This window comes from Dinoponera quadriceps, unplaced genomic scaffold (assembly GCF_001313825.1).
Source record: "Dinoponera quadriceps isolate SergipeBrazil2010 unplaced genomic scaffold, ASM131382v1 scaffold8544, whole genome shotgun sequence".
Lineage (NCBI taxonomy): Eukaryota > Metazoa > Arthropoda > Insecta > Hymenoptera > Formicidae > Dinoponera > Dinoponera quadriceps.
Window position 1 is genome coordinate 296,426 of NW_014563549.1, and position 14,646 is coordinate 311,071.

At 45.0% G+C, this 14,646-nt stretch overlaps 1 protein-coding gene across 4 annotated transcripts in view; it reads left to right on the top strand.

Annotated features, from left to right (window-relative positions):
* The window catches only part of LOC106751209 (AF4/FMR2 family member 4-like), a 262,250-nt gene that overhangs the window by 163,771 nt on the left and 83,833 nt on the right, over positions 1 to 14,646 (top strand). For all 4 annotated transcript variants that reach the window (XM_014632043.1, XM_014632044.1, XM_014632045.1 and 1 more), the window contains exon 5: positions 12,139 to 12,234. In XM_014632043.1, coding sequence (XP_014487529.1) covers positions 12,139 to 12,234 — 96 coding nt within the window. The remainder of the gene's footprint in view (positions 1 to 12,138; positions 12,235 to 14,646) is intronic.

The window sequence follows — 14,646 nt, forward strand, 5'->3', positions numbered from 1 at the left end:
CCCCCCTCCGTCCCTTTCGCCCTCCCCGTTCTCCCTTCGTCCCTCTCTCGTCGCGGCCGCCGCGGCGTTCGGTGCAGGAGCACCGTCAGAAGCTCCATGAATTATTCTCACGGCTCTGCCCGTGGGAAAATACGAGAGTTGCGCCAGTAGGCATCGTAAATGCGACTGCTAATTGCGCTCACCGACGACGACGACGACCGCGAGCGAGCGAGCGAGCGAGCGGAGGGCGGGCGGACGAGCCGACCAGTCGGCTGAATATCGCATTCTTCCACGACCACCCCCGTTTATTTCGGATGTTTTTGTCTTAGATCCGGAGTCCTTTGTCGTCGTGGGCCTTTGTCTCGGCGAAACATTTTTAACATCCCATGGATACCCCCTTGTCATTGGTGTCGCACGCGTGCGCGTAAACGCGACACATACGGCCGATGATTCCGCGAATTCGCGGTTCCGCGAGTCGGGAGGTCGGATGTTATTTTCCGCTCGTTGCGACTCTGTGCTCGCGTAGAATCGAGAACTCTCGAGCCTTCAGAGGGAAACAAGCAGAAGTGCTCCCTCTCTTTCTCTCTCTTTTGACCATCCGTTAATCGCGATATCTACTAGACGCACGGAAGAGATTCTGTTGAATCAATCAAATTCGTTAAAATCAATAAAATTTCCAACAGCAGCGCGATTAGAGTAGATCTTCCTGATTCAAATGGCAAATATTATTAAAACTACCATGTTATACATTGTTTCAATAATTCAAGTATTAGTTCAGTGTTCGACTCAGTAGTTTCAATGATATCGATATGAATGGCATGTATGATATGGTATGAACGATATGAATCAGCCTTCATATGAAGACCCACTCCAATCACGACACGTGCTATTGGAAATTTTATTGCTTCAGTAGCATTTTTTTCCGTGTACTATCCTAATATTTGTCAATTTGTTCTTCACGGTTTTTTTTATTTTATATGTACTTTAATGCCTGGCCTATTAGCCAAGTGCTCATGAAGGAAAAATTGTTTCAAGAAGCAAAGGAAAGCTAACGGGAGAATTAATGTATCTATGAGATACATTGTAACTATTTATGGAAAATTTGTGAAAAATATACGACTAATTGGGAAGGATTAAGTCGTAACGAGTGAAAATCTCACTGATTAAGTCGATGAAACAATACTGCACCGATAATCAGTGAATATTCGCTCATTTTTAGTGGAAATATTTGCACTTAGCTCTTTTATCTTATGCTTCATTCGTGCCCAGCAAAAAATTCATTGCAAATGGCTTTACATGTCTCCTGACAGAAATATATACATATATACGTGCATATATTCAACCATATGTCGTATTTGGCGTAGCTCTTAATTAGCAAAAAATTTGTCGTAACTCCTAATTAGCAAAAAATTTTGTATCGAATTAACACATTTCACACGTCTCAAATAGTCCGCACAAATTTTTGTGTTGAACACAAAGTGAATATGTTGAATAGTAACACAAATATTACGTCCTAAAAATTAAAAAAATTAACACATTATTAATACCCGTAAAATCGACATCGAAATATAAAATGTGTTATTTTAACACTTACAAGTGTTATTTTAATCATTACAATATTGATTACCGTGACTCACAAAATATGTTGAAATAACATAAACGCAATATGTTACATTAACACACGGTTATGTTAAAAATTTAACACAAAAATTTCAACAAGCACCAATTTTAACACAGATAAGAAATATTACTGTGTGGTAATAAAATCAAGAACTAAAAGTGTCGGGTTCGAGTTCCTTCAGGGTGAACGTGTGTTTTTCAAACACGGTGTAAATGAAATCCCTTAAACATAACTGAAAATATTTCAGGTAAAATCGTCGATAACATCTTAGGAATGATTAACACTTTGCGGGCCGCTGTCACGCTGGCGTGACTTTTGCTCGCCAACGGTTATCGGCCGCTGTCACGCTGGCGTGACTTTTGCTCGCCAACGACTTTCGGCCGCTATCACGCTGGCGTGATGGTTTGACGATCAGGAAACATTGTTTTCAACTGTTTTCCTCTCCCAATTCAACAGACTGTCTATTATTAAAATCTTTTTTCGCGGACGCTTGTTTTGTCAGTTTGAGATTGTCTTTCGCTACCTTCAGATATAGGAAACTTACGTTAGATATCCCTCAAAATGCCAATACCAATATAATTGGAATAAAAATAGTGTAACAGTTATTTTAGTGCCTTCTTTAATAATAATTATATACCAACTACTTATGTATCGAAAAATTGCGTAAATATCACCGTTGGCGAGCAGTAGAACCTGCGTGAATCTCGCCGGCGGCAGCGTAACGGCGCTTCGATAAATGCGCGGCCCGCAAAGTGTTAAGACAATGAAAGAGAAATAATAATATCCCTCTTCGCTGTTTCTGCGATTAGATTTCCCCGATGGAGACAATCGCTGTTATTGACAGACTTTTTCAGCGGTAATTTTACCGATTCACAGGTCTATACTTATAACTATGACCCTCGGTGACTACTACTATTGATTACTTCTCAATAATGATACACTGATTGCACTTCGGAGAGCGGCGGGATCGAAGCGCATGTATATCGGTACGTTTGAAGCTGCGCGAGTATCCCGCCCCGTTAAATTTTACATCGCGTATGGGAAATGGATTCTCCGGGGTTCTGGCTGGCCGCCAGTTTCTCCGGGGCTCTTGGAGCCATTAGATATCAATCGGTCTCGTTATCGAACTTTTATTTCCACCGCGTCGCCGGTAGCGAAATCTCGGGCGGGCGGACGAACGAACGAACTCCGGCGAATTATCGTGCTAAGAGCCGTGACCCAGATCGCTCCTCTGTAACGGTTAAGCATCGAGTGACATTGAATTAATAATCGCACCTTCGCGTGATCGAGTTGTCCGTACGAGACGTGGGGTCGAATGCATTTTTCAAGGCGGTTCGCGGCAGTTCGTTGTAACACGTACCGCGTCTAAATGTTTTCGCGGCTGTGTCACCGCTTCGCGACCTAAGTTCCGATCGATCGAGAACTCGGGTTCCAACGAGCCGGACGTTGCATCGAGAAAACGCGAACGCTCGCGCGATACGCATTAATCGCATCGACCGATTGACCGTATCGCTCGCAGCGATCGCGAAATTCACGCCGGAGCTCGGCAAGCGGAGCTCGGGAATGTTGACGAATTCTATGAATTCTGTAATTGGGCGGCGTGCAAACGAACGTCGGTCCTTTTTGCCTCCGAGCGCACACGAGCCACGCTCGTTGAAACCTCCTTTCGCTCTTGCATCTCACGTATACGAGAAAGAGACACACGGAGATCGTCGCGCGTCTCGTAAGTTAACGGAGCGAAGTGAGGGGAATCTCTCAGCGCGCAGAGCTCCCCCGCTGTTGTTTACATTCATTTCGCGAGCAACAAATTCGAGCATTTCCGACGGAACAACAAATTCAGAGAATACTTCAGAACCAAGTTTAAGGGAACGACTGATTTTTTCCGATGATTTGACTCTTGTAACATTGCACACTGAAAAGTTTCTCTTCTGCTTGAATTTATCCCGCCAGCGGCTAATTCGGAACGCGGATATTTCGAGAGGAACAAATTCGGACGATACTATGGAACTAAATTTAAGTCAGTAACTAATTGTTTTCTGACAGGGTTTACTCTCGTAACTTTCTACACTGAGAGAGAAAGAGAGAGAGAAAGGTTTCTCGCTGTTCTTTAAACTTATTTCGCAAGCGACGAGATCGGGCTGGTATATTTTGTGGGCAACTAATTAGCAAAAAATTCCTATATTATTGTTACGTCGAATTTCGTTGTTGCATATATATTATTCCGTCAACTTAATCTTCTTTTAGCGGAACTTCATTAAAAGGAAAGGGGGAGAAAACAAAAAAAATTATTATTTTTTTTTTTCGCTAACTTATAAAATATGATCGTTGCGGCGTTTGGATGACTAGTAGTTTAGCGGCGGTCGTGGGCTTCTTCGGCGGGGAAGCAGCGTGGCGAGACGAAAGGGAAAGAAGGTCGAAGGGCGGGAAGGGAGCGGGGAGGGCGGCCGCAAATGCAATTCCGCAAGTGCAGTGCCACCAGTCGCGCGCGCGCAGCGGTAACGGGTTTTCGCTCCTTCTCGCGTGCCCGGCATAATTACCGGCATTACCGGCGCTCGTACTCGCCGGTAATTACCCAGGTGTCGGATTGCGAGAAGTTTTTGTCGTCCCGGATGAATTGCCAAATTACTGGGAGCCGTTGTTTTGTGTCGTCCCGCGCCAGCTGCCGGTCGCCCCGCAGTCTTCGGCGTATCGTAAGGGATCGTTTACGCGTCCTTCTTGTTGCGTCGTAAATTTCATCCGCGCGAAATTCACGATCGGCCGCGGATGCAGGTCTCCGCCGTTTAACGGACGGTGGAGAATCGCGTAACGTCGGGGAAATCGAGAGAGAGCCGTCGGCTATAAGCCGACGGGTGAAATTTTCCGCGCGCGGGAATCGACGAAGGAGTGTCTCCCCTTTTCGCAGTTTTCGTTAATAAGGGGCGGTTCACTTCGAGAAGATCCAATCTTCACGTTTCGCTTGCGTAAGGGGAGGCGTAAAGTCATCCTTGACATTGAGATGTCACATGCCGCCGCGAGTAATGGGCCGGTTTAATTCAATTTTTTGCATATTCATACGGCGATAAAGTTGGCCACGGCGCTCTCTCGTGTGTCGCGAGGCGCAAAAGTCCCGATGTAAAGGCTAGAGGCGCGCGAATTACAGGGTAATTTGTTAATGTGCAGAAGGGGCACACACACACACACACACACACACACACACACACACACACACACACACACACACACACACACACACAGAGAGAGAGAGAGAGAGGCGCCGCGCGCAACTTATCGGGGCGGTAAGGTGCATTAAAGTTGCGCTTTAGCGTAACGAGCAGGTGCGACTTGCAAATTTCTCGCCGCGGTCGAGTTTCTTTCTCGTTTTTCCCGCGGCTCGTCCCTTCCTCTCGCGTGTCCGACATAATTGTCCTACCGTTCACCGTGGTCAGTTTAAAGCCCTTTCTCTCTCTCTCTCTTTCGAAGCTCTTTCTTTCATCAGAACCTTTCAGTGACGCTGTAATTGAAAGGCCGCGATCGCTCCCGCGACTTCGACGTTCTCGTGAACATGTCGATTTTACGTGTCTGAGGAATTATATCGCCGTGCGCTCTGCACGGAAAATATTAGGGGAAGATAGGTATCATGACTCCTATTTACATTTTGTGCAATGACCTAGTTGATAATTAATGTTTTAAATTGAAAACAACAATTACATTCGTCGTATTGTTGTTTTCAATCGATTCTAGATTCAAAGTTGTGAGATATTTATTACTTAGCACGCTATTTATAAAAATGTGGCGACACTATATAATGAGTCGAAGAGGAACAGGAGTAGTAATGTTGCTCCCATAAAATAGATTGAAAAATTGTTTTAGTTAAGAAAAAAAAAGAGTGTTTCGTTACAAATTTATAAGTTTATTTAAAATAAACTTTCTTAGAAGGAGCAACAGTGAGTGTAACCGCGAATTTTTTATGTTTACTGACTCACTTGTCTCGGAAAAGTAGATACCAACTGTTAGAAGGACAGTTTCTACAAAATGAGTAGACTTTTAAGTTTACTTGAATTATTGACTTAACCGAATAACTACTTCGATATGAAAACTCCAGAGAGAAAACCGTATTAAATCTAGCAGGCAGCTATATTAATAAAATACCATGCATGTCGCTTAACTTGGCGTAACTCGAAGTGTGTGAAGCGGAATAAAATGTTAAATAGCGAACAAGACAACAAGAACAAGACAAGCGTATATATGTTCGTGTGATAATACGTCCGAGTTCAAGAATGAGGAAGCATGTACGTGCAAATACTGAAATGTACCCTGAAAACGTTTCGAAACGCTCGAAAGTAAAAATGCGTTGTAACAAGTAGCGGTTATTTTGTATTGGCACGTTACCACCACCGCGTAACGGCGGGCTGCTAAACAAATGATTAAATAAGTAATCACTAGAATTCGCCACTTAATAGCGGAAATACTAAGAGAGGCTATTATATCTACAAGGGTCGTAATACCACCTTCTTCTCTATCGATTCAAGACTCGTTTTCTCACATATTAAATAAGAATATATAATCTTACATGAAGATATAACTTGCCCTTACATGAAGAAATTCCATATGGTTCCACCAATAATATATTCATGTTGCTCGAGAATAATTTTCACGAATTGAGAGGGAAAAATCTTGTATAGAAAGGACGATATTTTCAAACTGAGAATCGTATCAGTTTATTAACTGATCATTAACCACATAATATTGGTGACTTTAATTCGAGGCAAGTCTCGACGATCGCGCAAACGGTGCAACATCGTTTCTCCTTCCTCCGTTTTCGGCCGAGAGAGGGGAAAATATTCGCCGAATTCGCGAACTGAGCGGTCCCTCGCCTGGGGGACTTTTTTTCGAGCGTCACATTGCGTCGCCGGTTGACTGCAATCTCGTTGACCCACAAACGCGGCCGGCCGCGTTCTCGCGCGCCGGGTAGAATCTCGCGAGCCGTGTATTTATTTATCCGTGTCGGGTTTGCGTCCTCTCTCTCCCACCCCCCTCCCATCCGATCACCTTTCCCCTCGCTCCCTTTCGTTTTTTCGATGCGACTAATCTTAGCGGGCGCGCGCCCGTCCGTTATTCATCGCGAATTCGACGCTCATTTCGCCTCGATATCGTTGCTCCCGCTATAAATTCCTCATCCGTAGCGTGCAATTTGCATAACTCGGTGTCTCGTCCTTCGTATGGCGCGGAAATAAATTATCGGCCCGCGTAAATCATTCGCACGAAACATGCCGGTGCGACGACCTGCGCCCGAGAGACGGGATCGCAGTGACTCAACCCTCGGGAATTCCTTCCCCTTAGCCCCCTCTCTTTCTCGTTCTTTCTCTCGTTCTCGATCTCTCCCTCCCTCCTTCTCTGTCTCTCTCGTTTGGTATGCGAGTCCTTTTTCGTCGGCCTTCGTCCTTACGCGCGCCGGCGATGCCGCACGCGCGTCACGTGTGCGATGCAACTGCAACTGCACGCGCCCCGACGGGAATAACAAGCGCGATTTATCCTAAAGAGCGTAACAGAGAGACCAGCGTCACAGATCTGAATATTAACCGTTGATTCGACCGGGCACGCCTCTGCCGAGTAACCGGTGTATCGAAAGATACAAAATGGAATGTAAACAGCTCACAGCTGACTTCGTAGCGATTTGTCGCGATTATCAGAGTTAGCGTAGGGCGGCGATGCTGGCGATCGCACGGCCAGAGGAAATTTAATGAGGGTGCGAGAGCTCGGCGTTTCACGCGGCCGGTTATCCGAAGGGACAAACGGGAGTAATTGCGATGATTTTATTAACGCTTCCGAATAGTGTTTTAGTGGTTTTCATCCCCCACGTTCCGACTGTTTGATGCTTTGAGGTAGTTGGTCCATCCAAATATTTTCTCCAGGGATCCTTTTCTTAAGTTTTAGTCGGTGGAAATTCTATTTACACGACTGTCAAGTTAGCGAACGATCGACCATTCGGGAGCTGAGATATTCACAAGTGAATATTTTTTATACGTACTTATTAACACTTTAATGGCCGCACGTCTACGCAGTCAAACGTCGCCAGGGGCCGGCAATATTTTTGAAGAATTAATTAAAAAAAACTTTCTTAAAGTTTGTTGTTTACATTCATAAAATCACTTGTTCACATTCATAAATCATCACACAGAGAGTGTGGTACTGGCCAATAATCTTCGGCGGTAGCATCACACACATGTTGTGTGAGCGGACAATAACAGTTGTTCCGGCTATCATACACATGTTGTGTGAGCGGCCATTAAAGTGTTAAGGTCCTATTTTTAACTTCTATTTTTAATCTTTTCTAAACCACACTTAGAATTTTTATGAGAACTACCGTGACATTAGAAACCAATATAAGGACATTAAATAAAAATTTTTTAAATCTTAACTATTTTGTTTTGAAAATACAAGATCATAGGAAAGTTACAATTTATAGTAACGCCGGCGAGATATATGTACATATATATACATCTATACATTCTAAATTAAAATATTTAAATATTTATATATCACTGTTTTCTATGTGTGCACTTTTATTAGCTCAACTGACGTATAAATCCAGCATTAATGAAGAAAAAAAAAATAATGTCGTCTTTGTAATATTGTGTGCATATTGGCAGGTGTTCGCGAATGCTACACCCAGATTTGTCTTAACGATTTGTCTTAACTTTGTGCGGTCAAAATCAACATTTATCACTCAGTTAAGTAAAGTTAAGGAAAATCTATTTTTCAATAAATAATAAATTCATATAAATGAAGAAATGCCCTTTAATATCGCCACTGAAAATTCGGCATTCCACGAAGCACAACGTACCTGAACGGTTCTGGAAGAAACGAGGGAGGGACAGGGTCTTCCCGAAGTGAAATAATCTTTCCGATCTGGGTGCAGCATTCGCCAACATCCGCCGATATTCGGCCCCTCCCCCTTCCCAGGGGCTCTCTTCACCCTTTGCATCTCCCGTTCGTCCGTCCGCTCGTCCGTTTCCTGCGAACCGTCGACTTTTATCGGGCACGTCGGCGTCGCGTTTCCATCGGAGTTAACAAGTTTCACGGACCAATGGATCTGCAGTCGAAATTAAATTGCGCTTCGGAGAGTTGACGATTACTCACTTTCTGCGCGATACTCCGCGCGACCGTCGCCTGTCGATAATTGAGTATCGGTTTTGCACGTAATGATAGCGGTGCAGAGAGCTCGCGCGCAGAGCGGATACAACGGCGAGCGCCGCCGAATAATTATGCGTGCAACGAATCGGCGCGTTATTTGATCGACGTTCTTCCCGATACCCCTTCCCCCTTGAATCGTGAAAAATCCCGGAAGAAGATAGCGCTTTGCGGACGGCATTCGCGAGCGGGGAAGATACACGCATATCGGAAAATAGCACAGCGCGCTCCCGGCACGGCGGAACTTGGAACGTCGCCGTTGAGTAACTACTTCGCACTTGATTCGACGTTCCGTCAAAAATTGCCGGTGCGATGGAAGCGATGAAGACTTGTTTAGAGGCCTTGATCGTACGCGTTCTAATTTCGCGCGTATTATCGTTGCCGCCGTCGTCGCCGGCGATGACGACACTTGTTGCTTGTTTATAGTTTGCGCGCGACCGGTCGTTCAAAACGAGAGAGACCGAACGGAAAAAAGACGCGCGTATCCAGAGCGTGAAGCATTTGTTTCCGTCTCGCGGGAACGTTACCGCGTCGCAAAACGCGCTAATACGACGGTCGCGATGGCGGCAGGACGGGCGCACATTCGACGAAATTACCGTGTAATTTTCTTTCTTAGAACAATACACCTCCCCGTCGTATGCGACATTATTGATATTACCGCGCTCGCGTATCCCTGCAATCCGACACAGGACGATGCAACCGAATCGGCATTTTTCTTTTTTCTTTACACCGCAAGCAGCCGACCGTTAAATTGACCGCGGCGGTAAATTACAGGGGAAATTATAGGTAAGAAGTCCCCGAGCTCGAACCACCGCGTGAGCATCGCGATAAAAAGGGTCGTGAGAGAGTATCCTCCCGTTTTTATCTGTAACGATGATAATGTACAACGTCAAATTTGAAATGCCGCAAACACTCGGCCCCTGTATGATAGGAGGGGAGGTAATCGGTAAAGAACTAACGCAGTCATGAAATTGAAACGTCCCGGAATCGGCAAAAAAGCAACATCGTATCTCGTAAGAATCGGAATCCTCATTCTGAGAATTTTCACTTAAACATTTATTCTCCATTAGGACGATTCAATGACTTCACCTCGACTTCACTTATTTCTGATTTCGATAATTAAAGATGCATTGCCCATTAGCGTGGTGTTTTTGTACTTTCATAAATTTAATATTTATCCAGCAAAATTACGTCCCTATACATTTGTTTCACCGCCTAAATAATTAATAATAATTTTAAACGAAATGAGGTAGACATACATATACAATATTATAAATGGGGGAATATTAATATTTCTTATTTTTCTCATCAATGCTATTTTTATACATTAGTCGTCAATGCTATTTTTATACATTATTTTTTATACATTAGTCGATTTAATAGAGATGCACAGATATCAGAAAGAGGTATTTAAATATTTAAATATGTGCATATGTTATGTATTTTGAGTATTATTACAAGTTATTAACTTTACACCGCTGTATTTTCAATATAAAATGGCCGATAATTCTGAAATTTATGTATAATGTCTACATATTAGTCTTCAATACTATAGTAGTTTTTTTTTTAATCTCGTTTTAAGTTTAGAAGATATTAAAAATAAAAATAACACGCTAATCTCTCTTCCTCTCTCTCTCTCTCTCTTAAGGAGAAAAAGTATAAACTTTAGTTAAAAATATCTCAGCTCTTGAATAATCAATCTTTTTCTAATTGCGTGAGTAATGAGTTAAATAATATTTCAGTGTATACACAGTGCAAGTTTCATCGTATTCTTATCAAACTCACTTTGCCTTATGACCTCCTTTAAAGTGAAATAACTTTTGATCTAAGCTCTGAATTACTATCAAACTTTTCGTATCACTGTTAAATGCAACGTAGATCAATTTTTTAATTATTCCGAGTTATGGGCGACACGTCCTTAGAGCCGGTATTTCACGTCAAATCTAATTTGCGCTTAATTGTCGGATAGGAAGAAGAATTCACGCTTCCAGACCCGTCCCCGTCTCGGTTCTTTCCTCTCGACATCCCTTCCGGCTTTTAGGACTTTATTTTCCGCGAGCGTCGAGTGCGCGCCGATCGCACGTAAGAACGTAAGCACTTCGCCGAGGGCTTTTGTCTCGTCGGTTCTTTGTTTCCCGTCGACGGATGTCTCTCGGCGGGTCAATGAATCGGCCCACCGCGCGACGACGTTCGCCGCGCCGGTGGAAATGCGTTTCATTCGATGCATCGGGAACGCAGCGCATTGTTCGCGAGTTTGCGACTTCGCGCCGACACGGTGTCGCACCCCCCCCCCCTCCCCCGCTATTACGCGCACCTGCGTACACGTTTGTCATTTGCGCGTGAACGTTGAAATAAAAAGAGAGAGAAGGAGCGAATCAATGTGGAAATTAAATTGGTGAAAGGAAAAAAGTGAAAAACACGGGGGGGGGGGGTTGTTATCATAAATAGAAACGTGAAATACAAAAGTCGCATTATCATAAATTTACAATAGTTTATATTTATTTATATGACAATTATATATGTATATATTTTTCATTACAACTGTAACAGTAAAAATAACGACAGGTACATACAGGGTGTCCGAAACTTGCCTCCAGGATCCGCGGTGTGCAAGTAGAACGGGTGAAACCGGAGAGAAAACAATCATCGAGCTAACAATCGCGCGGGAAACAGCAGGTCGGACTCTGCGTGAGGAAAAAATGGCTTACTTCTGAAGATGTCCTAGAAACGACGAGTTCCATCCGTTCTACCTGCTCACCACGGATTCCGCGAGAGGGTTTCAGACACCCTGTATATTTATATATACTTATTATATACTTTTTTTCTGTAATAATTATATTCAGGAATGCGAGATAATTTGCGACAAAGTCAGACGCCTGATTGTTTTGTAAGTCTTCGGCCGGTCTGTCGCGTGCGTGCGTGCGTGCGTTAATAAGAACGGTTGGCGTGTAGGTGTCTTCGCTCGTGTGGAATTCGTCCGGCGAGGCTCCGCTTGTGGACATTGACGTAATCGTGCCCCAGTTGCGCGCCCGCTATTACGCAAACGTCTTGTTGTCGAATCGCGGCTGCATCTTTCTCTCGTTACTCGAGAGATGCGCGGACGAGAGTGGAAGAGAAAAAGAAAGAGAGAGAGAGAGAGAGAGAAAACGATTCGTCACTCGTTCTCTCGTGAATTCTCTCTTCTCTCTCGTCCGTATCGGTATCTGTCGACAATTGCGCCAGCGCGACAGAGGTATTCTATTTCTCTCGAACGGTTTAACGCGTTGATTCGTTCGAATCCGTTTGACCGAAGAAAGAAGGAAAAACGGAACATGTATATCGATAAACCGGCTCGCTAATCGCGTTTCGTTTCTTCTTTTCCCTTTCAGGAGATGACAGTGCCGCTCACGCCTTTGACAGCGATCGCGCAAACACCACGGAAGGAGCTCGAGTCCAAGTTCACCTTCAACACCCATCTGCCGAGGGTAAGAATCGATCGATCCTATCTCACCCGTATTTAGCTCCCACGTTTGTCCCGCGGTTCGAAATGGCAAGCGAGAATGTTGGGGCTACTGTGCGCTGAAGAAGAAGCGCTTTGACATTCACGGTTACTTAGGGGGGAAGAAGGGGACGCGTCTCAATTCACTCTCGCCACCAGCTACGACCAATAATCCCATAACCTGTGCTTTTCTCTTCCCTTTCCCCTCCTCTTCTCCCTCTCTTACTCTCACTCTTTAGCACCTATGTATGTGCGTGCGTGTGAAACACGATAAAATATGAGCGAGCAAAACAGGCAGATACCGCGAGAGAGATAAATATAAACGTTCCATTCGATACAAAGTCGAAGCGAAGTATCGAAATTATCGCGCAGCGACGGAGGGGCCTCGTTCGCGCCGGCGACGCGTTTCGAATAATTCGGAGGACCAACACCGCCGTCGCGACAGGGCGCTGAGTATGTGTTCTCGATGACCACAGCGATCATCGGTAGCGACAATTGATAGCCCATGGTCGATGAGTATGTGCTCGTGGTTGAAAGCGAGCCAAGCATGCTCGTTACACTCGTGAGAACGTTTCAATCCGAGTTACGGGCGGACTTCGTTATCGAGACGAATGTCGCGATCGAGCCGACCGGATGGCATATTTTTCGCGAGAAGCGCGCGGAACGCGCGAGATTGACTTCGCGTCTCTCTCGTAAGCGCGATAACTCGTGAAAGCGTGATATCGATCGTCGTGGCAACATTTCGGACGGGACGGTCGGTTCGTGCCACTTGGCACGGTGTCAAGCTTTCGTTCGTCTGTATGTGTGCGCGCGCGCGCGCGACGCACGTAGCCATGCGTGTGCGAAGACAGCCGGTTTGTCGCGAGGGGAGGTGAGATGGAGACCGAAAGAGAGAGAGAGAGAGAGGGAGAAGCATCGCATAACGTCTTATTTGCGCGAATTAGCATTTTACGAGTCGGAGGCGCTAATCTCGCGTTAAATCGCAACGATAACAATGATATATCGCGAAGATATTCGCGATAACGCGACACGTACGCGCGCGTGCATGCGTAACGCGCGCGCAGCCGCGTTTATTAGCTCCGGAATTATCGTGGAGCGAAAGAAATATGTCGCGCGCGTGTAACTAATCCCGTCGCGTTGTGTTTTAATTGCACGGCCTATTACTCGTAACTGGTATTAATTTAAATTCGCATAATGAGCCCGGCGGAGGGGGGAGCCGCCGGCCGGAAATGATTGGTTTTGACACGTTTGCGGCGCGCGCTCGTTCGATTGATCGTCTAATTGAGCGTCTAATTGATTATTAGAAATTAACAGTCGGTTTGCGCAGGTTGTCGGGAGCGGTTTTGCCGTTTGGAAACGTTGTGATACTGACAGGGCGGGAGGTAATTCCGGTGCGATAATGTCGGGCGAACGGGAAATGTCTCGGATCGCATTAATTCGAGCTAGGTCCCGTGCTACTTGGCAACGTATCAAGCGTCCGCCGTTCTCAAAAGCTGCGCTGCGGCCATAACGCACGGGCCCAGGTACGGGGAGAAAGGGAAGAGGGGAGAACCTCTCTCGCAAAAGCGCCGGTTTAATTCGGGCTGTTTTTCTCAGCGGCGTCTTTTATGCGGCGACACTCGTCTGAGACGCGAAAAACCTCGCAGCCTGACCGCGGCCTGAACGGTGTTACCGGTGTAAGCGAAGAGAGGATTCGGGGGCTGGTAATAATACCACTTCGATAGTATCGATTTGAAAAGATGATCGCGTCGTTGCGTCGGTTTTCACCCTACTCCGGCGAAACCCGAGATCGCGCGATTTTTATTTAGCAGCGACGAGCCGGCGGAAAATCGGGGGAAAAACACAAATCGAATCTATTTTGAACGGGTAATAAAAACGAATGCGTGCGATCTTACGAACCTTGCTTATACTTCACACTTTATTTCTATATTTATTTATTTTGTGTTTTCCCCGGTAGAAATTTCACGCATTTTTCGAGCGGACAGTTTGTTAACTTCTGCCTACGCGGGGGGAAAATATTTCACCGACACAGCAAATTGTTAGTTACTATGGGAACGGAAAAAAGATTTGTCGCGCGGAGAAAATAGTTTTGCTGTTGTGTAGCAAAACGTCGTTGCGGCAGCGATAAAATTCAGTTAGCATAACCAAATTATTTTGCTGGCCACGTATATGGCAAATAGCAACTAACTCTCTTGACAAATCTTTTCGCTGTCTAAATAAATTTTTTTGTTTCCCCTGTAATAACTAACAATTTGCCGTGACAGCGAAATATTTTTCCTCCGTGTAGTAACTGAGGAGTTAAATTACTTGGGATCCCAATCGAGATGTAACGTTTCCCCTACAGCTTTATCGCGCGCAAAATCTGAATCCATTTATTGAACGAAAATAACCCCCCCCC